At 39.3% G+C, this 26,057-nt stretch overlaps 1 protein-coding gene across 1 annotated transcript in view; it reads left to right on the top strand.

Annotated features, from left to right (window-relative positions):
* The window catches only part of UBN2 (ubinuclein 2), a 79,131-nt gene extending 54,475 nt beyond the window's left edge, over positions 1–24,656 (top strand). The window contains exons 9-17 of the mRNA XM_028159016.2: positions 1,246–1,364; positions 1,957–2,070; positions 2,655–2,798; positions 3,499–3,549; positions 7,773–7,815; positions 10,325–11,872; positions 18,394–18,625; positions 19,046–19,135; positions 23,580–24,656. Of these exons, the coding sequence (XP_028014817.2) occupies positions 1,246–1,364; positions 1,957–2,070; positions 2,655–2,798; positions 3,499–3,549; positions 7,773–7,815; positions 10,325–11,872; positions 18,394–18,625; positions 19,046–19,135; positions 23,580–23,629 (2,391 nt within the window). The 3' untranslated portion in view covers positions 23,630–24,656. The remainder of the gene's footprint in view (positions 1–1,245; positions 1,365–1,956; positions 2,071–2,654; positions 2,799–3,498; positions 3,550–7,772; positions 7,816–10,324; positions 11,873–18,393; positions 18,626–19,045; positions 19,136–23,579) is intronic.
* The last annotated feature ends 1,401 nt before the right edge of the window (positions 24,657–26,057 follow it).

Here is a 26,057-nt window from a genome sequence, read left to right as displayed (position 1 = left end):
GATACCAGGGCCTCCTCTTGGGTCGCCGGGAGACATGGCCAGCCTGCAAACCACCACAGGCCCCTCACCCAGGCTGCCCCACACTCCAAGGGAACCCCCATCCTGATTCGGGATACCCTTCAGGGCAAACCAGCTGACCCCCACCCGTGCACCAGGCCTCTATCCTCCTTCCTATCTAATAAAATAGTAATATGCAAATTGACCATCACTCCAACACAAGATGGCTGCCCCCATGTGGTCAAAGATGGCTGCCCCCATGTGGACACAAGATGGCCAGCAGGGGAGGGCAGCTGGGAGGGACCAGGTCTGCAAGGGAGGACAGTTGGGGGGGGGGGCAGGCCTGCAGGGGAGGGCAGTTGGGGGTGACCAGGCCTGCAGGGGAGGGCAGTTAGAGGTGACCAGGACTGCAGGGGAGGCCAGTTAGGGGCAATCAGGCTGGCAGGGGAGTGGTTAGGGGGTGATGAGGCTGACAGGTAGAAATGGTTAGGGGCAGTCAGGAAGGCAGGCAGGCGAGCGGTTGGTAGCTAGAAGTACTGGATTGTGAGAGGGATGTCCGACTGGTAGGATCGGGCCTAAACGGGCAGTCGGACATCCCTTTAGGGGTCCCAGATTGGAGAGGGTGCAGGCTTGGCTGAGGGACACACACACACACACACACACCCACCGTGCACGAATTTCGTGCACCAGGCCTCTAGTATATATGTAAAAGCCTAATTGAGCAGTCAGTAGCTATAAAGCCTCCACTCAAGCCTCTACCAGATGGCAGACATTCAACGCAGGAGCTGCTGAGCTGCGGTGACATGGCAGTTGAGGGTCTCGGGTGACGCACCTGGAACCAGAGAGGAGGGACCCCAATTCCAGGGTGCGTCACCCAAGAACTGCCCTCTCACAATCCGGGACCCCTCTGGGGATGTTGGAGAGCCAGTTTTGGCCCAGTCCGCACAGGCCAGGCCTAGGGCCCCACCCGTGCACAAATCCGTGCACCTGGCCTCTGGTTATTAATAATTATGCTAGGGCAGTAGGCAAAACCTGAGATTCTCCTTGGCTACCTGGGAAGTATGGTCATACTAATTTTATATCCAGTGTGCATTATGAAAAGTCAGTGTTGTAAAACCAATGTCTGTATTTAAATATATAAACATTTCATATCTATAATTAACGTCTAAAAGCATAAATGTTAATCATTTCAGGACCTGCTTACAAATTAAGTTTTATAAATATGTTTGAAAAAACTTTGTTTCTCAGGATGATCGTTTAAGAGAACCTCTGCAAAAACTGAAACTGGCTGTTAGCAATGTCATGCCTCAACAGCTATTTAAATACCAGGAGGACTGCCAGGCTCGTAGTCAAGCTAAGTGTGCCAAGTATGTACTTACTCTATTTGAACTAGGTTTTGTTTGATAAATATTTAGATGTTAAGGGTTGGTGTTAAGTGGACTTGATCACCAAGTAGACATCTACATTTACCTCTAAAATGGTATATTTGCGTCTTTGTACTATATGTGGGTATTATGCCAATAGGTGGGTCTTTATCAAAATATTTAAAACTTACCTAATAAGTATATTCTAAATGACACTTCACTTCCCACTTAGTTGCTTTGATTTCAAAGGCGAAAGGTCTGTTGATTTATTATATGGGTGTGGTCAAAGCAAGAACTGATACTGGTCAGACATTTCACATGTTGACCAACTTGACTGTCTGAGATTGGACACAAATATATTCTGAACTAAAAAATAAGTATTCATGCCTTTATATTATACTTTGAAGACCTTATTTACCAAATGACTTTATAACCCCAAATGAAATTCAAAGTATTATGTAAAAGGTAGATTCCCTATTTACCATGTCTTTTGAATTAACATCCAATTAGGCATTTCAACAAGTTTCTAGGGAGTGTATTATTATATGCAATGTTGAATTAAAACTCTGCTTCATAAAATGTTTTTTATTTTTAGGTTGCAAACAGATGAAGAACGAGATAAAAATGGATCCGAGGAAGATGATGATGAGAAACCAGGGAAACGTGTCATAGGACCAAGAAAGAAATTCCACTGGGATGACACCATTAGGTAAGATGTAACCAAAGCCTTGACTTGTAACTAAGTAGATAATGGAGATGTAAGGTTTTTATAAAAAGAATCTACAATAAGTCTAAGACTAGATTGGGAACAACCAAAGATAAGTATATAGAAAAAATTTATTCAAGAGAAGGTTGACATGGTCCTAATATTTTTAGAATGTTATCACTTTTATTTTTATATAATGGTTTTTTAAAGCTAATTATTTATCGAGTAAGTCATGTACTGGTTTCAGAAGGTGAAGGACTCAATATACATATGTAGTCAGTCATCTTGCTTATCAGCAGTTTGGTACCCCAAGTAAGGGTTTAGTTGTAGGACTATCTCTTTCAGTATTTGGTGCCTAGATTAAAGGTATCAAAGGAAATTGTTTCATGTGGGGATTTGGCTATAGTGCAATGAATAATATATGATAGAAATTATTTATCTTCGTGTCATCTTCTGATTTCTTCAGATAATAATTCTTTACTATTGCTGTCAGATTTATGTGCTTTATAAAAAATCTGTTTCAAGCTTAATTTTCTACAACTTTTCAGTCAGATTTATATATAAATATATATTTTTAATCTGTTTAGAACTTTGTTATGTAACCTTGTTGAGATCAAATTGGGATGCTATGAGTTAGAGCCAAATAAAAGCCAGTCTGCTGAGGATTATCTTAAATCCTTTATGGAGACAGAGGTGAAACCATTGTGGCCTAAGGGCTGGATGCAGGCAAGGTAAGAAATATGACATCCTAGATTTTATTTATTTACTTCCTTCTTATTGGCTGTTATTAACGATACATATATACACACACACATACATGAAATTCATTTTGCTAAGAACCTAATGTGTTTAAAATTCTGTATAATCATCTCAGATGATCTGTGCTTTGCAAACTTCAAGTACTTGAAAGACTAAAGAATGAGTCACATGGACATAGAGATGTAGAATATACATAAAGGTGATTTTTTTAACCGACCACTTTTACTTTTTCATCTCTAAATTTTGTAGTAGGGAGAAAGATGGTTTTGAACTTTGGAAGGGGAACTTCATATGGGTATTGTGAAGAAAAGGGACTGAATACAAGATTTAGAGGCATAACCATAGGTTCTGTTGAAAGTATTCAATATAGAGTAGTATCTCAAAAACTAATTTACAGTTTAAATATTTAAGTATTAGACTTGGCTGTCTCAACCTGTCATCTTAAAACATTCCATCTTAAATGAACAGAAAACATCTGTTGATCTGTTTAAGATTTAAAATAGAGGTAATATAAAACTCTGTGTAAGATTGATTATTGAATTTACTGATAACTTTTATTTGGTAAGTAAGCAAATAATAGATTGTTGAAAATCAAATGATTAAAAATGATAAAGTGATTATCATGTTATTTATCTACTATAAAAAATTAATTGTGTCCTTTAAATTTTCCAGAATGCTTTTTAAGGAAAGTCGGAGCGTGCATAATCATCTTACTTCTGCCCCGTGAGTAAATTCAGACTCTATTTTTATTCAAATCACGTGCTTTAGTAAACAGAAGTATCATTTATTGAATGCTAGTTGAAACCTGACTTAAACGTACATTTAGACAATCTCCATGTTACCAATGCCTCTTTTAAAAATATCATTTTTACCTTTGACTATATAGACCTCGAACACACTTATCTATTGAACAGTTCTCAGGGTAGTTTCCAAAAACCTGAATCCATAATGTTAACATGTATTGGCCTGAGATATGGTAGTAAGGAGCCATGTAAACAACAAGGCTCTGGTGGTTTCCTTTGTTCTTGGGAACCATAACATACCGTAACCTAGGTCTGTGCCCTTCAGTTCTTTTGTGCCCTTTTTCTCCCCCTGTTAATGACTATCTACTTAGGTAACCCTACACCTGTGCTTTCCAAGACAGTTCAGTATACATACCTACACTTCCTGGCCTTGCAGAGTGTTTTATTCCACAGAGGTAACCTACTCTTCATGTCCTTCCTTTTGTTCAAAACCAGGTATTTCCTTAGTGATGTGATTACTAAAGAAAGCTCTCTTATCCTCCTGACAGGCAGTAATAAAAAGGCATGGTTACATTTTTAATGAATACTGGTTAACTCAACAGAATTTTATTTTTACCTTCAACTTAGGGCTAATTCCCTATAGCCTAAAAGTGTAATATTAAGGGGTTAATAAAGAATAAAATTTAGCAAGTTACTGAGAATTTACTGAGCACTCTAATTCAGTATTCTGCTAAGAGGTCTTGGTAACATCCTCTGGGTAATATTACAAAATTCCCCCTCTCCTTGTATAAGTTATAATAGACTAGAGGCCTGGTGCACGAAATTCGTGCACGGAGGGGGGTTGTCCCTCTGCCCAGCCTGTACCCTCTCCAATCTGGGACCCTCGACAGATGTCTGACTGCCTGTTCAGGCCCAATCCCACTGGAATTGGGCCTAAACGGGCAGTTGGACATCCCTCTCACAATCCAGGACTGCTGGCTCCCAACTGCTTGCCTGCCTGCCTTCCTGATTGCCCCTAACCACTTCTGCCTGCCAGCCTGATCACCCCCTAACCACTCTGCTGCCAGCCTGTGTGCCCCCAACTTCCCTCCTCTGCCGGCCTGGTCACCCCTAACTGCCCTCTCCTGCAGGGTTGATCACCTCCAACTGCCCTCCCTTGCAGGCCTGGTCCCTCTCAACTGCCCTTTCTTGCAGGCCTGTTCCTTCTCAACTGTCCTCCCTTGCAGGCCGGGTGCCTCCCAACTGCCCTCTCCTGCTGGCCATCTTGTGGTGGCCATCTTATGTCCACATGGGGGCAGGATCTTTGACCACATGGGGGCAGCTATATTGTGTGTTGCAGTGATGATCAATCTGCATATTACTCTTTTATTAGATAGGATAGAGGCCTGGTACAGGGGTGGGGGCCAGCTGGTTTGCCCTGAAGGGTGTCCCTGATCAGGGTGGGGTTCCCTTGGGGCGTGGGGCGGCCTGAGCGAGGGGCCTGTGGTGGTTTGCAGGCCGGCCACGCCCCCTGGCAACCCAAGTGGAGGCCCTGGTATCTGGAATTTATTTTCCTTCTACAATGGAAACTTTGTAGCCTGGAGCGGAGCCAAACCTGGGGCTCCCTCCAAGGCTGGCAGCCGTTTGTGTTGGGGTTATAATTGAAACTTTGTTGCCTTAAGCGGGTGGGCCCGACCAGGGTGTGCAGAAAGCTTTGCTTCCCCTGTTGCTGGGAGCAACCCTGGCCTGCTCTCTCAAGCTCCATTCTGCCGCCATTTCTGTTTGAATTTGTTTACCTTCTATAATTGAAACTTTGTAGCTTGAGTGGAGGCTTAGGCCTGGCAAGGGCAGGTGGAAAGCTTGGCTTCCTCTGTTACCTAGGAAAGCTTGCTCACTGTGGCTGTAGCCATCTTGATTGGGTTAATTTGCATACTCACTCTGATTGGATGGTGGGCGTGGTTTGTGGATGTATTGGAGGTATGGTCAATTTGCATATTTTTCTATTATTAGGTAGGATGGAATTTTTTTTGCAGTTGGTAGGAAGGACATTTTCTTAGTACACCATCAGAGATGTATTGAGCTAGTTGTGGTTTTCAATTCTTACTTTTATTATTTTAGTATAAACGTGGAATAGCTTGGTTTCATCTACACTAATAAAAGAGAAATATGCAAAATTGACCATGCCTCCGTGACACCCACCAACCAATCGGGAGTGAGTATGCAAATCAACCCAACAAGGATGGTGGGTTAATTTGCATATGCAGGCGCAGAGTGGCCGGGCGGGGCAGGACCCCTGCTATGAGGGGGGGGAGCGGGGGAGGGAGCTACAGGAGTGGCTCTGGCCAGAGTGAAGGCGGAAGGCAGCGGCCGGAGCGAAGGCCTGGGTCCCGGGTGCCAGAGGAAAACCGGTGCTGGCAGCCAGGGGAAGGAAGGCCTGTTCTTGCACGAATCTTTGTGCAACGTGTGCCTCTAGTATATTATAGGTGTACTTTGTTGCAAGTGGTTTAGTTATCCTTCGGTGGGGAGATACATATGACTAATTTTCTGTTTTGTTTTGTACCAGAAAGTAGGAATCTATGGGATAGGTGAGCCTGGAAATCTTTTGCTCAATTGCTTTTTATTAAAAAAAAAACACATAAAAAAAAAAAACCGCACACACACTTTAAAAATTACTGTTGTCTTAATAAAGCTGTAGATTGGCAGTTTTAATTAAGATATTTGTTAATCTAAGTAATGACATTCAATTAAGTGAAACATATTCATACAATGCTTAGTGAAATACAAATATTCAAACAATGTGAGGTATTTTAGCTTGTCAACCCTTCAATTATTCAACAAATATTTGAGTACTTCCTCCTACTATGGAACTTATGAGTGTTTTAATCTTCAAATTTTTTCACACTGGCTTCCAAAGTTTCCATGGTATTTTTTCTTGCCTTTTTTTCGATTGTTTCAACATTTTTATTCGAGTATTTATGTTAAAAAATAATTTTTTAAAACATTTTTTAAAATGGCCCTAATGGTTTGGCTCAGTGGATAGAGCGTTGGCCTGTGGACTGAAGGGTCCCAGGCTCAATTCCAGTCAAGGGCATGAACCTTGGTTGTGGGCACATCCCCAATGAGGGGTGTGCAGGAGACAGCTGATCAATGTTTCTAACTCTCTATTCCTCTCCCTTCCTCTCTGTAAAAATCAATAAAATATATATTTTTTTTAAATGAAAGAAAACCTGTATGTCAACTGTAATTGGGAAAAAAATTCAAAGACAAAATTTTGCAAAAAATACTTGTGTGTGTGTGTGCGCGCGCGTGTGTGTGTGTGTGTGTGTGTGTGTGTGTGCGCGCGCACGCGCGCGCATAAATATATATATCAGAGAGGAAGGGAGAGAGAGAAAAACATTAATGATAAGAGAGAACCACTGATCAGCTGCCTCCTGCATGCTCCATACTGGGGATAGAGCCTGCAACCCAGGCATGTGCCCTGGCTGTGAATCAAAAAATGACCCTCTGGTTCATAGGTAGACATGCAGCCACTGAGCAACACCAGCTGGGAAAAACTTCTTTTCCTTTAAAATCCTAAGGATTTTGTGTTTTGTTTTAATGTTTTATTGACTGACTGATTGCTATTTTAATTTTAGAAAGATAGAGAAGGGGGTGTAGGGATAGAGAGACATTGATTTGTTGTTCCACATATTCATGCATTCATTGGTTGACTTTTGTATGTGCCCTGATAGAGATTGAACCAGAAACCTTGGCATATTGGGTTAACATTCTAACCAACTGAGCTATTGGGCAAGGGCTTTGTTTTGTTTTTTAAATATCTCATTTACAATTTCTTAGCATGATTTAATTTGAGCTGGAAGTTTTTCAAAGCTGTTTTCCTATAAATAATTATAAATTTTTACCAGTTCTTTGAAGTGAGAAGCCTTAGGCAACTTTGTTAGCCTATTTTGAGTTATTTTTATTTTATTGTGAATATTCACATTTAGTTTTTAAAAGAACTTTATCATCCTACATTTTGTATTTTGGTTGTCCATCAAAATTGGGGGAAATGTTGCTGTCTGTTCACATATGAATTGAGCACTTACATATAGTTCCTTCCTTCAAAGAGTTTTCCAAATAGCAGAAGAAATTATTTACCCATGTAATTACAAGATTATGTTATACTTTCCTAATGAGTGACCTAACTGCTACTGAAATGCCCTCCTTTTTAATTTTTTGTGTTAGGGCAAAGAAAAAGGTGATTCCTGCACCTAAACCCAAAGTAAAGGTAAGTTCTGAATTAAGTCTTATATTAGTCATAATGATGACTGTTGAAATGCATTCTTTTTAATTTAATTAATTGATTGGTTTATTTTTTAGATAGGTTTTTATTTATTTTAGAGGGGGAGAGAGACAGAAACATTGATGTGAGAGAGAAACATTGATTGCCTCCAGCATGCACCCCGACTAGGGATTTATCCCATTACCTGGGTATGGGCCCTGACCAGGAATTAAACCAGTGACCTTTCGGTGCATGGGACAATGCCCAAGCAACTGAGCCACACTAGCCAGGGCTTTTTTTGTTGTTAAAGGTGGGGCAGAGCCACTCTGGACAGATTGGGCCTTCCCACCAGCTATATGTAAAAAGTTTTTGTTTGTTTGTTTTTATTGATTTTAGAAAGGAAGGGAGAGAGAAAGAAACATCAATGTAAGAGAGCCACACCAGCTGTGTGCCTTCTTTAATTTTAGAGGCTCTTTGAATACAGAGCAGCACTGTTCTTTTTTTTTTAGTAACCAAACTACTTTGTCTTCTAAATAATATTGAGACAATATTTTATTAAATCTGTTGAGTTCATGCTTTATTTTCACACCTTATTTTTAAACAACTAATACCCTTTTTAAATTTTTGATACATCTGTTTAGATGTGATTAATTTATCAGAACTCTAATAATGGAAGTGTTAGGATACTATAGGGAAGTTACATGTTTTGTTTGTTTGTGATTAAATTACTTTTTCCTTTCCCCAAAATGGAAAACTGTATTGCTGACTTTTTTCCCCATCCCTCAGATATCTATTTTAGTTAGAGAGGTAATATAAGGACATGTTTACAGTAGAACATGCAAACAATAGGGAAAAGTAAGAAGGAGAAAAGTAGAAATTTCTGCTCACTCATAGGAAAAAAAAAACACTTTTAACTTTCTGGTTCACAGGTGCCCTCCCTTTCTCTGGATCTTTGCCCCTACCTCACCTCCTTCCATCTATCTTTCCAACCATTCATTTATCCAGATTGAGTTAACATTTTGTGTCAGTGGGATAACCTGCTTTTTTTACTCAAGTATACGTCCTGAACAATTTTTCTGCCGATATAAATCTCCACAGTACAGTGGATTTGTTATTGTTTTTTAACTTCATTTATTGATTTTGGAGAGAAAGAGAGAAACATTGATTTGCCATTCCACTTATGAATTCATTGATTGCTTCTTGTATGTGGCCTGATTGGGGATTGAACCCAAAACCTCGGCATATCAGGACGACGCTCTAAACAATGAGCTACCCACCCGGGGCCTGATTTGTTTTGTATGTTTGTTTGTTTTTTGGGGTTTTTTAAACCCTCACCCAAGGATATATTTACCAGCCTGAGAGAGAGAGAGAGAACAGCGATTGGTTGCCTCTTATACGCACCCCAACCTTAACCAAACTGGCAACCTAGGTATATACCCTGACTGGGATCAAACCCGGGACCTTTCAGTATATGGGACGAAGTTCCAACCAACTGAGCCACACTGACCAGGGCCTGATTTGTTAATTTTATAAAGAAAAAATATTAATAAGGTTATTTAAAACAGCAATTTTAGCCCTAGCCGGTTTGGCTCAGTGGCTAGAGCGTCGACCTGCGGACTGAAGGATCCCGGATTCAGTTATGGTCAAGGGCCCATGCCCAGGTTGCGGGCTCCATCCCCAGTGAGGGGCATGCAGGAGGCAGCCAGTCAATGATTCTCTCTCATCATTGATGTTTCTATCTCTCCTCCCTTCCTCTCTGAAATCAATACAATATATATTTTTTTTAAAAAACACCAGCAATTTTATACTGGTAACACTGCCAATATTATTCTGATACACTTTCCTACCCACAGTTTTTGTACTTTTTATTATAATGGAATTTTTTACTAATCATGTAATTACATGGCAGGCCAAAGTGAACATGTCACATCTGCATTAGCCATTCATGCTAGCAGACAATTTTGATCTTAATGCAGTTATCATGCAGACTTCTGAGAGGCAGTGAGGTTTTCATTCAGGGCTTTTAGAACAGAAACTTAGAAAAATTGCTCAGGACTTTAGAGTGCAATAGCATTCTTAACAGCTTGTTTACTGTAGTACCTTAGAAGGTGATGGTAAAGACCCTTCCTCTCCATTCTTTCCCACTATGGTTAAGGTAAGTGCTGTGGTCCTATAAATCAATATATAATGTAAGACCTTGGGCCTGGGTTTGTTTTTGTTCTTTTTAATCACCACCCAAGGAGAGAGGATATTTCCCCCTTGATTTTAGAGAGAGTGGAGGGGAGGGGATGAGAGGGGAAAGGAAGAGAGAGACATCGATGTCACAGAGATGCATCGATTGGCTGCCTCCCACATCCGCTCTATGCTTGAAAAAAAATTGGTTTTTACAGTCTCTAAAGAAAAGTTCCAGTAGAATTTTAGTAATCATGAGAACTTCTTAGTCTTTTAAAAACCAATACTTGTAACTTTTTATCTATCATTGTATTTTTTTCTAATACAATGCTGTTTATACTAGGAGTGTAGTCCAAAAAAGGACCAGAAAACTCCTGCATCCTTGGTGGCTTCAATTGGTGGTCCTTCTAGTTCTGTCACATCTGCCATGGCCTCCACCAGCTCTAGCTCTACTCCAGCCCAGGAGACGATCTGCCTTGATGACTCACTAGATGAAGACCTTTCTTTCCACCCACCTGCACTGGATCTTGTTTCTGAAGCTTTAGCTGTTATCAACAATGGGAACAAGGGCCCTCCAGCTGGCTCAAGGATAAGCATGCCAACTGCAAAACCTCGTCCAGGACTGAGAGAAGAAAAATTAGCAAGTATAATGAGTAAGCTGCCACTGGCTACTCCCAAAAAACTAGATTCTGCTCAGACTGCACATTCATCTAGTCTTATTGCTGGTCACACAGGGCCAGTACCAAAGAAACCCCAGGATTTAGCTCATACTGGCATCTCTTCAGGCCTTATTGCTGGTTCTTCAATTCAGAACCCTAAAGTTTCCTTAGAACCTTTGCCAGCCAGGCTACTTCAACAAGGACTACAGAGGTCAAGCCAGATTCATGCTTCTTCCTCTTCACAGACCCACGTCTCCTCTTCTTCCCAAGCCCAAGTTGCTGCCTCCTCTCATGCTCTGGGAACATCAGAGGCCCAAGATGCTTCTTCGTTAACACAAGTAACAAAGGTGCACCAGCATTCAGCTGTCCAACAAAATTATGTGTCTCCACTGCAAGCAACCATTAGTAAATCACAGAGCAACCCAGTGGTGAAATTAAGTAATAATCCCCAGCTTTCCTGTTCATCCCCACTTGTTAAGACTTCAGATAAGTCACTTATGTACCGCCTTCCCTTACCTACTCCCTCACCTGGAAATGGTTCTCAAGGGTCCCACTCCCTGGTTTCTAGGACAGTACCTAGCACCACTACCTCCAGTAACTACTTAGCTAAGGCTATGGTGTCACAAATCTCCACGCAGGGTTTCAAATCTCCCTTCTCAATGGCTGCATCCCCAAAACTTGCCGCATCTCCCAAACCTGCCACATCCCCTAAACCTTTGCCCTCACCTAAGCCTTCTGCCTCACCCAAGCCCTCTCTGTCAGCTAAGCCTTCAGTATCAACTAAACTTATTTCTAAATCCAACCCAACTCCCAAGCCTACTGTATCCTCAAGTTCTTCCAGTCCAAGTGCACTAGTAGCCCAGAGTAGCCACTCCAGCAGTAACAACCCAGTCCATAAACAACCCAGTGGAATAAACATCAGCAGACAGTCTCCCACCTTGAATTTATTGCCCTCTAATCGCACTTCAGGCCTTTCGTCTACAAAAAATCTTCAGGCCTCATCAAAGCTACCAAACTCATCATCCACTGGAACTGTTGGGAAGAATAGCTTGAGTGGAATTGCAGTGAATGCACCTGCCAGCAGAGGTAGCAACCTTAACTCAAGCGGAGCTAATAGGACTAGTCTATCTGGGGGAACAGGAGGTGGAACACAGGGTGCTACTAAACCGTTGTCTACTCCACATAGACCATCCTCTGCCTCAGGGTCTTCAGTGGTAACAGCCAGTGTGCAGGTATGTATGTTATATACATTCATGGGATAAAATGTATTAGTGTATAACCTTTCCTTATTATAATATATAGGTTGTTTGTAATAGCCAAATAGCCAGTAGTTTATTGCCAAGGAATGTTCCTAATGTTGACATCACAGTGATGGGGATACTTGGGGGTGAGATTTTTGTTGGAACGTGGATTTATTTATTTTTCATTCAAGTAATACTTGCTCACTTTCAAAAATGTTGAAAGACATAACTAAAATGCATATTTAAAACTACCTTATTGAAGTCCAGAACAAAGTAGTAACTTAGGAATTTAACATACTTCACTTGTCTCCTTTGTTCTCCATTATAGTCCCCTTTCTCCTGCCAACTGTCTTCTTTAATAAAATTTATACATGCATGTTATTTTTTCCTTTAACCTGTCTTTTTGAATAAAAATTTTATTTTGCAATTATTCATTTATAATTCTCTGTCAAATTAGTATCAGTAATCCTTTTATACCAAAGCTTCCTTCCCTATTAGCTCTCAGTTAATAGGAGTACCTCACTCAAAGAATATTTTCAAAAAGGCTAAAATGAAAGCTATTTTACCTTAGCTCTTACATATCTGGTCATTTCTGTGCTCTCACAGTTGAATAGTTATAGATTTCTTGGGTCACTAATTGTCTCACTTCAAATTTTGTAAATACTGTTCCACTGACCCTTTGTATTTAGGATTATAGAGGAGTATTGAGGGTGTCTTATCAGTGATGTGTTTTCTCTGCCTAAATGCTAGTGAGATTTTCTCTCTTTTGTTGAAATTCAAGTGTTTACAGACTTTGGCTTGGTTTATCTTGTTTTCAATAATTCTGTGCCTAGAACATGGAAAGTCTTCAATTTCAAACCTGGCTATTTTTTTTTTTTCAGCTCAAGAATATTTCATTCGATTACATGTGATAATTATTTCTGACCCATTTGGCCTAGAATTTTTGAGAACTCTTTATTACTCATGTATTTTATCTCTCTGTCTTCCATATCATCTTCTCTGTTATTGTTTCCATCTATATCCCACTTCGTATTCTGAGACTTTCACATTACTGACTTAGTTTCTTTAATACATCACCCCCACACTGGAAAGAAATTACATGCTCACTGTAGGCAAATTCAAAAAAGAAAATAAAAATCATCCATTATTCCATCACTGTGTATATTTTCCTGGTACTTTTTTAAGAAAGTGCGTTTTACATAATATTCTGTTTCATAATAAGCTTTTTAAAAATGTAACATTTTATGATGTGTTCTTAGGTTCTTAAATGTTCTTTGAAAACGTGACTTTTATTGATTTATGGAATTCTGTTCTCTTAACAAAGTGCTCTAACTTTATACTGCGTCCTGGTTATGTGGAATATGAACATGTAATGAAAGAATTTTCCCCTTGGTGTTTGTAGAGGTTCTCTGCTATTCAGTACAAGCTAAGCATTGGTATTCAATGTACACTTAAAACCAAAATTGTCACTGCCATTACTGTAGGCTTAGAAATGAATTGATTCCAGAATTCTAATAGAGAACAAAATTCAGTTAACTGATATTTTATTAATTAGAAACTAGGATTTATTGATATTTTATCTATATAATTTTACTTTTAATCAGAAATATGAAAGTAACACTAAAAACAAACTGATTAGGGATTGTATGTTAAAGTCTAAGTTATAACTTAAATCTGCAAGTTAGTCCACATTCCTGTTTGTATTACCTTTATTAAAATGCTGACTTTTTCAAATCTTTAATTTGATCAAAAGAATATTTGAGAGGATTATAATAGAAATGGCAGTTCCCTACTCCATATCCTCCTGCTTACTACTTTTAACTCTCTTCGCTTTTTCTCTGGCATTTTAAATAAGAATGAATGGGAGACTCTTAATTTATTTTTTTAGTATTGTCTTTGACTTCTCATGATAAATGAGGCTCTTAGGTCCCTTATATTTTTCCCATTCTCCTGAAAGAGTAAAATGACAACTTTTGGTAAAATCCATGACTATGTAAAATATTGTCTCTTTTGAGCTAAATATCGCACACGATGGTTTCATTTGCTTTCTTATTATAATATTTTGGGTTTTTCCTTGGAGTTAAAAAAATTTTTTCCACTTGTTTTGTTTTCTCTGAATTTAACATTAAATCTTTATCCTTTGTCATCTCCAGAATCTAGCAGTTTTATTTTTTTCCCCCAGGAATCCTTCTTATAATCATTTATGCTAAAAGAACACAGATACTTGGTATACCAGTTATTTATCAGTTAGTTTCTGAGCATGAACCTACATGACAAAATTTGTGTTTCTAAAATGTACTCCCTCCTGGTTTTCTTCCTCTCCAAAATGACTTTATGATTTGGAGACCTTAGTGTTCCTGCCTTCATATCCGATCCTTTTTGTTCACTTCTTACTGGTTTTACTGAAGAAAAGGTCAATAATTAAATAAGGTTGTTTCTAACTTTTGGTGACCTAAGGGGGTTTTTGTTTGTTTGTTTTTTTAATATAGCATCTCACTGAAATCTTATCAGCTACTTGTGGCCTCTAGATCCTGTCTCTCAAGTACTCCCAACACTAAAAACAGATTTCCTATCTGTGCTGCAAAGTATTTAACTCCTGTCTGAAATACATCATCAGCTGTCTACTCATTTGCAGAGTGAAAGTGACAGGTCTTGAGTTTATCAGAAGTTAAAATCTTTCTGGGTTCAGATTATTACCTCTACCTGCTTTTTATTGAATAATTTTCCTCTCAGCGTGTTCCTCTTCTTTCTTGCCCTTCAACTTATTGACTTTCTATGAATCCTGTCTTTGCCACTTGAGAATTCTGAAAATAATTGCTTTGTTAAGCAAATGCTTGCTGAGTGTTTAATATGTGCCAGGCACTGTTCTAGGTGCTGGGGAAATAGGGTGAACATTCATATTCAAACCCCCTTCTCTTTATAGAGCATATACAGTATTTTAGGTAGGAAAATAAACAAAACACAAATTTTAAAAATATGTGAAGTGTTATGAAAAAATAAAATGGAATAATATTATAAAGTGTGATTATTATTAACATAGATTAGGGAGTTGGGGGTGTCCTCTTTGAGGAGGCAGCATTTAAGATGAGAATTGAATAAGCAGGATTCAGCCTTTGGAAATAAGAGGGAACAAACAATCCAGGAAAAGTGGGTGGTGGGTGTGAAGACAGGAAAAAACAGGCGAGTAGACCTGTAGAAGACGCATAGACCTGCATGGGGAGACTAGGAAGGGTGGGTAGGTGATGAGGTTGGAGTTCAGCAATACCATGTGATGAAGCACCTTGTGGGCCATGATAAAGACTTTGGAATTTATTCTGTGTACAGTGGGAAGCTATTGGAGGGTCTTTTACAGGGAGGGCAGTGGTATGGTCTAATATTTCTAAAGATCACTCTTGATGTTGTAGGGAATGAGGGGGGTGGGTGCACTTACCAAAATACAAAATGTGGTTAAAAAAAAAAAAAAGTAATGCTAACCACAGGAAGAGAGAGCAAGGATTCTCTTCATATATTCCCCTGGGAATGATATGTGGAGATCATACAAAAAGTATTTTTGATTATGGGGCATTATCCTGAGCTGTTTGCCTACTTCAGGTTGACAGCTTCTCCTGTGTGCTTCTGAATGATACCACTGGTGGGATTCCCCACTTTGAAAGTTCTGCAAATTTTAGGAGAGAGAAATTTATACCCATGTAACAGATAATCTGACATTTCATTTTAGTTTTATAAGCAAAATTAGATACAGAAATGCTGACCGTACAAAAACGTTAGGCACTTATGTCATGATACCATTTTTTATTGCTAATACTCAATTATTTAATTTTGGAAGTTGCCTTAATTTACATTTTCCATCTATGTTTATTGGAGGTTTTGTTTTTGGGATTTTTTTTGTTTGTTTGTTTGTTGTTTTTTTGAGAGAGAGAGATGGTTCGGTTGCCTTGAGTACCTGCCCCAATCCAGGTATGTGCCCTGACCAGGAATCAAACCTGAGACCTTTCGGTGTGTGAGATGACGCTCTAAGCAATTGAGCCACACTGGACAGGGCATTTTCCATAGATTTTAATGCTTCAATTAGCCTCCTCCAGAAAAAATAGTTTTCTTTATTATCCTGAGACTACAATAAAATTATGACTAAAAAGAAGAAAGAACTGTTGTTAATTCTCAAATTGATGCAGGATCCTTTCTTCCTAAATTGCTTCACTTATTATTAGTTTTAACTTAGTAATTCTTTCCTTAATGTGCCCATTTTTTATATCACGATTGGCACAATAGAAAGATTGGAAAATAAAAAAGGTAGTTAATTCCAAGCAGAAAGTGATAAAGACTTATACTTGAGTGTTAGAGGAAGTTGTGGAAACAAAGAAAGAATGTGTATGTTGCCCACGAGCTCACCTTGTCCTTTACTTTTTAATGCCTGAAAACTAAGGTGTCAAACCTAAGTGGCAGATAAGAACCAGACTGTTGACGATAGCAGTTAACATAGCAGGTGATGATACGTTTAGTTGTGGACATGCCAAGTAGGTGAGTGTTAGATATCCAAGTTAGATTCTTCATTGAACTTCTAGATAGACAGGATTGAAATTGAGATGAGAGGTCAGGAGTGTGGATATAAATTTGAGAAATTAAAATTAAAGGAGATAATGGGAGGGAGGGTTATTGGAGAGAGAGTGGAAAAAAACAGAATGGGAAGCTTCTTGAGGTTGTTCTGCAATTCATGTGCAGCAGTAGCATGGACCACTAAGTATATACTATGTAATGTGGCATAGATGGATGGGAAGATCACCTATTATTATTCTCAAATATTAACTAAGTAAATTGATACAGCCTTTATTAATGAATAATGTTTACTGGTTGAATAATCAACACGTAAAATAAGCCTGACAGTGGCTAACATGTAAAATATTTGGTCAGGGAAATTTAGAATTAGTAAAATAAGGCTGCAAAAGAAAACTTAACAGTTGCAGAAACTATAATAGATAATATATAATACTGAGAAAGCTTATTATAATCTTTGTTGATAAATTCACATAGAAAAATAAGTCAAAATGGGAAAAGTTATTTAATTTCTGTATAGAAAATTGTTCAAAGAATTAAATTAGCTTAATAAAGTATATTTAAGTAATTGCTCAATGAAAGTTCATCAGTGTTAGCATATTTAGCATATTTATTTCAATGTTTTTATTCATAAACAGCATTAAAACCCAGGTAGGGCCCCGGCTGGTGTTGCTCAGTGGTTGAATGTCAACCTATGTACCAGGAGATCACGGTTTAATTCCCAGTCAGGGCACATGCCCCGGTTGCAGGATTTCCAATAGAAGGCGTGGAGGAGGCAGCTGATCAATGATTTTCTCTCATCATTGATGTTTCTATCTCTCCCTCTCCCTTCCTTTCTGAAGTCAATAAAAATATATTGTAAAATAACAAAGAAACAGGGGAGTGTCAAAGCACCCTCTAATTTACCTTTACCTTAAGGAGTTTAAACTCAGAAAAGTAGTAGAGATGGAAACGAACTTACGGGGGTAAGGAGAGACTAAATAACGTGGAAAGAGGAAGCTGTCATTCAGTAAGTTTGAGGATAAAAGGAATATAAATAAAGTCTGGTGGTTTCTAGAGTTGAGAAAGAGCCAGGAATAAGTGTTTGTAAAAAGAGATGAGTCCTGGCTGGTTTGGCTCAGTGGATGGAGTGTCAGCCTTCGAACTGAAGGGTCCCAGGTTCAATTCCGGTCAAGGGCACATACCTGTTACGGGCTCAATCCCCAGTAGGGGCCGTGCAGGAGGCAACTGATTTATGATGTTCCTCTCTCATAAATGTTTCTATTTCTATCCTTCTCCCTTCTTCTCTCTCTAAAAGTCAATAAAAATATATTTTTTAAAGAAAGAGATAAGAATTCTCTGTATGTGAGAAGGCAGAGGAAACATGGAAAAAGTGTGAATACTAGATTATTTGTACCAGGAAGTTCTACATTGATGGGATTCATGGAATAGGCCAGTTCATAGGTCATAGCTTTTGGAGAAGAGGCAGGTGAGGCTGATGAGGAAGAACATCCCAGGTGGTCTCATCTCTTCAAGGTGTTAGGATGAAAGTAAAGGACACAGAGTTAGGGGCTCTGAGAGAGTAATAATAGTCTGTAGCAGCAACTACAGGGACTGTGCCAGGAAAGAGTATAAGACAAATAGCAAAGGGACCAAGCAATTTCAGAGACCACATTGAAATTGGTTCAGACCCAGGGGAATCTAAGGTTAGAAGTGAATGGATTGAGAGGGTGAATGGGTGTTAATATAGGCAATAAAATAAGGAAGAGTCTAAACGTGATGAAGAGTTGAGTATAGGATTATTTACAAAACCAATATTGGTAGCTCTTTGAATTATATTGTTCACCTCCGTCTTCATTGCTATGTCAAGGTTTCTGTTAGAGCAAATATAAAACATAGTTTTGTGCCCATGAGGATATTAAATAAATCAATTCAGGTTAAAGATTTGATTTCTTATGTATTTTGACCCCTGGTTTCTGCAGTCCACAGCAGGAGCATCATTATTGGCTAATGCCTCACCTCTGACTCTCATGACATCACCTTTGTCTGTAACAAATCAAAATGTGACTCCTTTTGGGATGCTGGGTGGCCTTGTTCCAGTGACCATGCCCTTCCAGTTTCCCTTGGAGCTACTTGGCTTTGGAACGGACACAGCTGGAGTGACAACCACCTCGGGATCTACCTCAGCCGCTCTCCACCATAGCTTAACTCAGAGTAAGTGGGGCCCTTTGTTTACTTGGCTACCTAGTTTGACAGAATAGGAAACAAAATTATACTCATTATACCAGTTGGACTTGTGTAGATTATAGAATTTTTTAAAAAAGAAATGCAATGTATTTTATCTATGTATAATCAAATTACTGGACTCTGAGATTTTATTTATAATTTTTAAATGAACCACTATACCACATTTCTAAATGAAATTTATAATAAGAGGAAGTCAGATTTGCTGAGTGTTTGCATTCACAGTACATTTATATATGTAAATTTTTTAACATGTATGTACTCTAATTTAAGAAGGCCTTTGAAGTCAGGGCTGTGCTTACATTAGATAAATTAAACTATTTTCATTTTTGCTCTCAGAGGGCTCAACCAGATTTAAGAAGATCACTGACAAGTCTGTTTTCCTCTCAGATTTACTAAAGGGTTTACAGCCAGGAGCTCAGCATGCAGCAACACTTTCCCACTCACCTCTGCCTACACATTTACAGCAAACATTTAATGGTAAGAAAGCCACCTCTTTCTTCATCTCCTTGTTGTTTATATAGCTATATAGATTGGACTGGACATTTTTTTCTGAAAACATGTGAATGAAATGACAAAGGTTGAAAAAAACAGACTTTCATATGATTGAATCCTCATTAGCAACAAACTCCTTTTAAGAGAAAGGAAATAAGTAAAATGAAATCTCTTGTTACATGTGAAGAGAGTAGTTTTGAAAGTGTTATATGGAAGTGATGACAAAGAAGAGGGTTCATAAGGCAATGTGCAAAAGTCATATCCAGTAATTGTAATAGTTTATATTTATGGCAAGTTTACCAAGTGCCAGATAATCTTGTGACCACTTACATGCATTAGCTAATTTAATCTTTACAACAAGCCTGTGAATGAGATAACAATCTCCATTTATAGATGAGGAAACTGAATCAGAGATAAGCAGCTTGCCCAAGATGATACAGGAAGGTGTTTGATCTGAGATACAGATCTAGGAAGTCCAACTCCACAGACAGCTCTTAACTGTTAAACTTTGCAGTCCTTAAATTAATATCATCTCAACTCTGTACATGATATCCTTGCAGCACAGCTGTATCTTTCTAAAATTAGGTAGTAGACACTGGACATACACATCAGCCTCCAGCAGTTGACCTCAGTTGACTGCTGGTAGTATTCGGAAGGCCATTTTGAGGATCTTTTGAGCAGAAATAATTGCTCATCTGCCCTCTTAACTTTGAAGTTGACTGGGGCTTCACTATTCTTTTTGGCCACTGCATTTCATATTATCTTTGAACAAGTGTACAGTTGGTCACCATGTAGAAATGAAAGCTATGTAGCAATTTCAAAGCAACAAGTTGTAATGAATCCTGTAACAGACCTACATGGTAAGAATGAATATAAGATCACTGTTGTACAAATAGGGGACACAAAATAGACACAGATTCAGCAATCCTTATCTTCCTGAACTAGGTTCTAATGCTTAAGGAAAGTTGCCCTGTGACTAAAGCAGTTGCTGGTATAATGAGTTCAGTTTTGAGCTGTTTTTTCATGGACGGACTGCCAAGGACCTGTAAGGAATGAGACAAACAGGAACCTCATGGTTCAACATGACCCCAGTAATCCAGCTTTTATATGAACTTTCTTGTCTGAGCAGCACCACTCTTCCAGAGGGAGAAAGGAAAGTTTACAATTTTTTTATTTTAAAGACATTAAAAAGTATAAAACACCGAATTTGAAAATTGGGCTTCGATTTTTGAATCGCAAGACTGCCACTCAGAGCAAGTTTCTTAACTCGGTTGACCATCACTTTCTCTTGCTTGTAAACTGGGGACAAGAAGATGTTTTTAATAGGCTTCTTATGAGAATTTAATGAAAATAATTTATTTAAGGCTTCTAGCATAGTGCCTTATACATAGTAAGAGTTCAGTTCATTAATGTCAATTCTCTTACTTTAAAGACAGAGATCAGTAAGCTTTTTTCTATAAAGGCCCAAATAATAAATATTTAGGCTTTGCAGGCCATTTAGTCTCTATCACAACTACTCAACTCTGTAGTGTAGTGAAAATAGCCGTAGACAATATCTAATATGAGTATGGCTGAGTTCCAATACAACTTTATTTATAAAAAAAGGTATAAAAAAACAAACAAACAAAAAAGAGGTGGTAGCCAGGTTTGGCCCTGGGGGAAGGTCTTGCTCTAAAGACTCTCAGAGTCCACTTAATATGAGTATTTTATTTTGCTAATTAGCCAACGCTGCTTTGAGCAAAATTCTACCTTGCCATTTTATAAATTTAATTATGCCTGAAGTTAAATCATTTTTCTCTACAAATGCAAGTATATAATATCTCATTATCAATGAAAAAGCCAGTTTCTTGGATGTTGTCACCAAACTTATTTTAATAGTATTCTGTTTATACAGCTTTTGAAATAATCATCATATTTTGTTGATACATCTTTTCTTTAGTAGAGGCATTTTTTTTGGTTTGTGTTTTACCAGAGTAATTTAGATATCACATGAGTGGACCTAGCAATATGACTTTTGTGCTCTCCTCCAGCCTTAAGTTTGTTATTGTAGTACAATATTTTATTCTTTTCACCTGTGTATTTCTACCACACCTCCCAGTCTTTTTCTGTTAATCCTATCGGGTGGGGGTGGGGAGGTATCTTATTCCTTGTTAAGGCAGTGACCTGTTAGAGACTCCCTCTATATTTTTTTTGCTTTCAAAGTCACTGGGTCCAACTCTTACCCAGTTTAAATTTTCCTAGCAAAAGTTAAATAGCCATATGTAGAACTAGAAACCCTTGTTCCTAGTAGCAGACTTTCTGGTCAGTTAAACTTTTACAGGTTAGGGCCAAAAAAAAGACTCAGCTGGATTTTTCACTACCAATATGCCCCATCATTTACATAAATAATTGTGAATTATCAAATGCTATGTCATGGCAAGAAATTTAACTTTACTTGCAAAAGAATGAAATTGACCTTGTCTTCTAAATGAATCTATGTGGTATGTCCCTTGAAGGTAGGGATTATGTTTTATGATCCTTTATAATCCTCACAACATTAAGCATATTGTCTGTGAGGTACACACACACACACACACACACACACACACACACTCACTCACTAGAGGCCTGGTGCATGAAATTCGTGCACGGGGTTGTGTGTCCCTCAGCCCAGCCTGCACCCTCTCCAATCTGGGACATCCCTCTCACAATCCAGGACTGCTGGCTCCCAACTGCTCGCCTGCCTGCCTTCCTGATTGCCCCTAACCGCTTCTTCCTGCCAGCCTGATCACCCTTTAACCATTCCCCTGCCAGCCTGATTGATGCCTAACTGCTCCCCTGCCAGCCAGATTGCCCCTAACTGCCTTCCCCTGCAGGCCTGGTTCCCCCCAACTGCTCTCCCCTGCAGACCTGGGTCCCCTGCAACTGCCCTCCCCTGCAGGTCCAGTCACCCCCAGCTGCCCTCCCCTGCAGGCTTGATCGCCCCCAACTGCCCTCCCTTGCAGGCCTGGTCCCTCCCAACTGCCCTCCCCTGCTGGCCTGATCGCCCACAACTGCCCTCACTTGCAGGCCTGGTCCCTCCCAACTGTCCTCCCCTGCTGGCCATTTTGTGGTAGCCATCTTATGTCCACATAGGAGCAGACATCTTGTGTTTTGGAGTGACGGTCAATTTGCATATTACTCTTATTAGATAGGATAGAGGCCTGGTGCACGGGTGGGGGCTGGCTGGTTTGCCCTGAAGGGTGTTCCCTTGGGGCGTGGGGTGGCCTGGGCGAGGGGTCTGTGGTGGTTTGCAGGCCGGCCACGCCCCCTGGTGACCCAAGCAGAGGCCCTGGTATCTGGGATTTATTTATCTTCTATAATTGAAACCTTGTAGCCTTGAGTGGAGGCCAGGGCAGGCCAGGAAACTTTGCTTCCTCCATCGCCGGGGAAACCCAAGCCTCCTGCTCGCTCTGTGGCCACAGCCATTTTTGTTGGGATTTATTTATCTTCTATAATTGAAACTTTGTAGCCTTGAGTGGAGGCCAGAGCTGGCCAGGGTGTGCGGGAAGCTTGGCTTCCTCCATTGCTGGAGAAACCCAAGCCTCCTGCTCACTCTGTGGCCATAGCCATCTTGGTTGTGTTAATTTGCATACTCACTCCTGATTGGCTGGTGGGTGTGGCTTGTGGGCGTAGCGTAGGTACGGTCAATTTGCATTTTTCTCTTTTATTAGTGTAGATAAGCCTAAGTGACTGCCCAACCATTTGACTGTCCGACCAGTAGCTGTGTCACACAATGACCACCGGGGGGCAGCCACTCAACATAAGAGCTGCAGTGACTTGGCAGCTGCGGTTCTTGGGTGATGCACCCAGAACCAGAGAGGAGGGAGCCCGATTCTAGGTTGCATCACCCAAGAACCACCCTCTTGCAATCCGGGACCCCTTGGGGGATGTCAGAGAGCCGGTTTTGCCCCAATCCCTGCTAGCCAGGCTGAGGGACCCCACCTGCTGGAGGGACCCCGCTCACTCTGCAGACGCACTTTGAACCCTGGCACTGCCCCTGTGCGGCCAGCTGGGGAGGGACTGCGGGAGGTTGGCTCCAAGATGTGTCTGGCCATCTCACCCAATCCAGCCCCACCAGCCACTTTCTAATTAATTTCCTTTCAATGTGCACGAATCCTTGCACTGGGCCTCTAGTAATAAATACTTGTTGAGATAGTATTTGTAGGATGCTGAATACCTATTAAACCACAGTCATTTGAGATAAGAGAATCATTCTTGTTGAGTTTTTATCTCCTTTATGTTTCTCAACCTCTATAATACTATATATAGCATGTTAGATGTTAAAGGTTATCTCTTTAGCAATGTAATCCATATAAAAATTAAAAGTTAATTATTCTTTTTGCCTTGCTTCTTAAATCTATTTTTAATACCATGCCTTCCCATACCAATTAAACATCTCTTTTCTTAGATGGAGGCCAAAGTAAAGGGGACACTAAATTACCACGGAAATCTCAGTGACTTCCCAACAAGCAAAGGCGATGAGACACTCAGCTGGCTGATGGAATCACCTGATGGGAAAGTACTCATGTGGTCATAGGGCTGCTGTTCTGTCGATGTTTACATTCTCTCGTCCCAAGCACTGTGGTGAGGAGGAAAAAGGAAAGAAAACATTACTTGAGTTAAAACCAGGTGCAGGAGGAAGAAATGCTTTCTTGCAAAGTTAGTGACCTTTGGTCTCTTCTAAAGAAAGACAAAGTTACCATATTTACTGAATTGAAAGAGACTCAGTTGTCAAACCCACAGAAGTACAAATTTGTTTTTCCCCCTGAGGGAGGAAGAAGGAAAATTGAGGATTTGGGTAAACTCCATCCATCCTGGGGGTTGGATCTGAACACTTATAGTCATAATTGCATAATAAAAGGCAGTATATCTGGAATTAGGTCAGTTTGTCAGGAGTAAGGATCATGTCTATTTGAGTGGACTGTGGAGCAAATTTGCCATACAAAAAATAATAATAATAATGACCTTATGTCTGATACAGACCGTAGAAAATAGTATACCCTCAAAAATCCTGAACAAACTTGAATCTTCCCCAGTGTGTAGCAACTTCCCATGTGAATCAGTGGACTAAAGATGCTTTAGGAAAGTTATTTTAGCACAGTGATATGTATTATTAAATCATCCAAATTTTTAAAAGTCACGAAATTGAGCCTGTTGCTCTTAACAGACGAAACTTAGATGTCCCCTTTTTATAAAAGGGTCAATTTCATCTTCCTTTCAGAAGCAGGTACTTAACTCTCTTCTTCAGGTGATTTGTGCATCTGGTATTGACTTGTTAATTCTTATTTCCATTCTTGATGTTAAAATGTGACTGTTCACATTTTTCTCTTGAGAAATGGGGATCTTTGCTGTAGGGCTGTGGCTTTGATGCTCTTAGCCCTTGCAGGTCTACACTATGAACTAATTTCTCCCAACTTCACCTCAGTTCACAACTTCTGTTCTGTTAGCTATGTGGTACTTCAGGTGACTATTAAATATTGATATAAACAGGTATAAGTGTGTACTACATATGCTTCTGCATTGGTCATTCAAATAGCATATATATGTATATTTTTGGAATTTTCAAGATAGTATTTTAAAGGGAGAAATTACATTAGAATCATGTACAAGGGATTATTTTTTATAAAAATCACAGTGTATTTTTACTCCCTATATCCAGTATAGTGAAATTGATTTGGATCATTTCCTAATATTGACTCAGAATATTGACATGTGAGTAAATCTGCAGATAGTAAGACTCCATAGTTATCATAGCATCCTTATGCAAATAACATTCAACAGAGGACATTAAGGGAGAAATTTATGGTTTTTGTTTGGATACTTTTCTTTTTAAACCTCATCAGTCTAGCCTTTCTTTTCTTTCTCTCTTTTTTTCCTTCCTATTTAGGCTTCTAAATGTTTTCAAAGTGTACCCAAGTATGGTGTAAGCTTGGTCCATTTTTAATGATAGACTAGCCTAAAAAGCAGCATCAGATTGATAGATACAACATTTCTTATCTATATTTTCATTACAAATCACCCTATACTATTAAGTTTACTCAAATAAGAGTATTAACCAGGCCCTTTTTTTCCTTTTATAAGAAAAAGTCCCAAATAGCCTGTAGGACTGTGAATAAATTATTGCAGATCTGTTCAGATCTGTAGACCTATATTTGAATTCAAAGTCAGATTGGCTGGCTTCACAGCAAAAAGTTAGTAAGTAACTGAAACCTTTAGTTCCAAGAACTTGTTACAGTAAGAGCAAAAGATTATTTCAAAGGAATCATTGATATAATTCCTTGCATCTAAGAATTTAGATTACCAGTAAAACAAATCAGAATATTGCATCAGCCCTGGTAGATATATTGGGAGGATATTGGGATGTTGCAGAGAGGTTTGACTTGAATTGAGTATGTTTGATTAAAATTTGTTTATTTTTTTAATTAGGCAAGCTTACCCAATTCTTGAGTTATTCCAATGTAGCATACCTCTTTTATCTAACTTTTATCTAATGTGGGGAGAACATCTTTGCTAATGCTGTGTAGGAGTTTTCCTTTGGGAAGCTAGCCTTTGTTTTACTTCCCATACCAGGAGGGAAGTCAGAGTGCATGTTAATCTCTTCCTGCTGATAATTGTGCATGTACTCATTTGTGTGTGTGTGTGTGTGTGTGTGTGTGTGTGTGTGTGTACATATATTTATTCATATGTAACTTCATTACTATTTTAAGTCAAGAAATAATAATTTTAATTTCTTAATAACTCCATCATCAGTTCTGAATTATGCCTTGTGAGGATCCCTGGTGATTCTGCTGTCATTGGAGAAGAAGAGGATTATCAGTTCTTCCCCCAGTATCATTTTATAACTAACCATTAAAAGTAATCTGAAGGCCCTTGGCTATGAGAAGTC

This window comes from Eptesicus fuscus, chromosome 14, assembly GCF_027574615.1.
Source record: "Eptesicus fuscus isolate TK198812 chromosome 14, DD_ASM_mEF_20220401, whole genome shotgun sequence".
NCBI classification, from domain to species: Eukaryota; Metazoa; Chordata; class Mammalia; order Chiroptera; family Vespertilionidae; genus Eptesicus; species Eptesicus fuscus.
The sequence above is the reverse complement of the archived record's forward strand: the minus strand, read 5'-3'. Positions and strand labels throughout refer to the sequence as shown.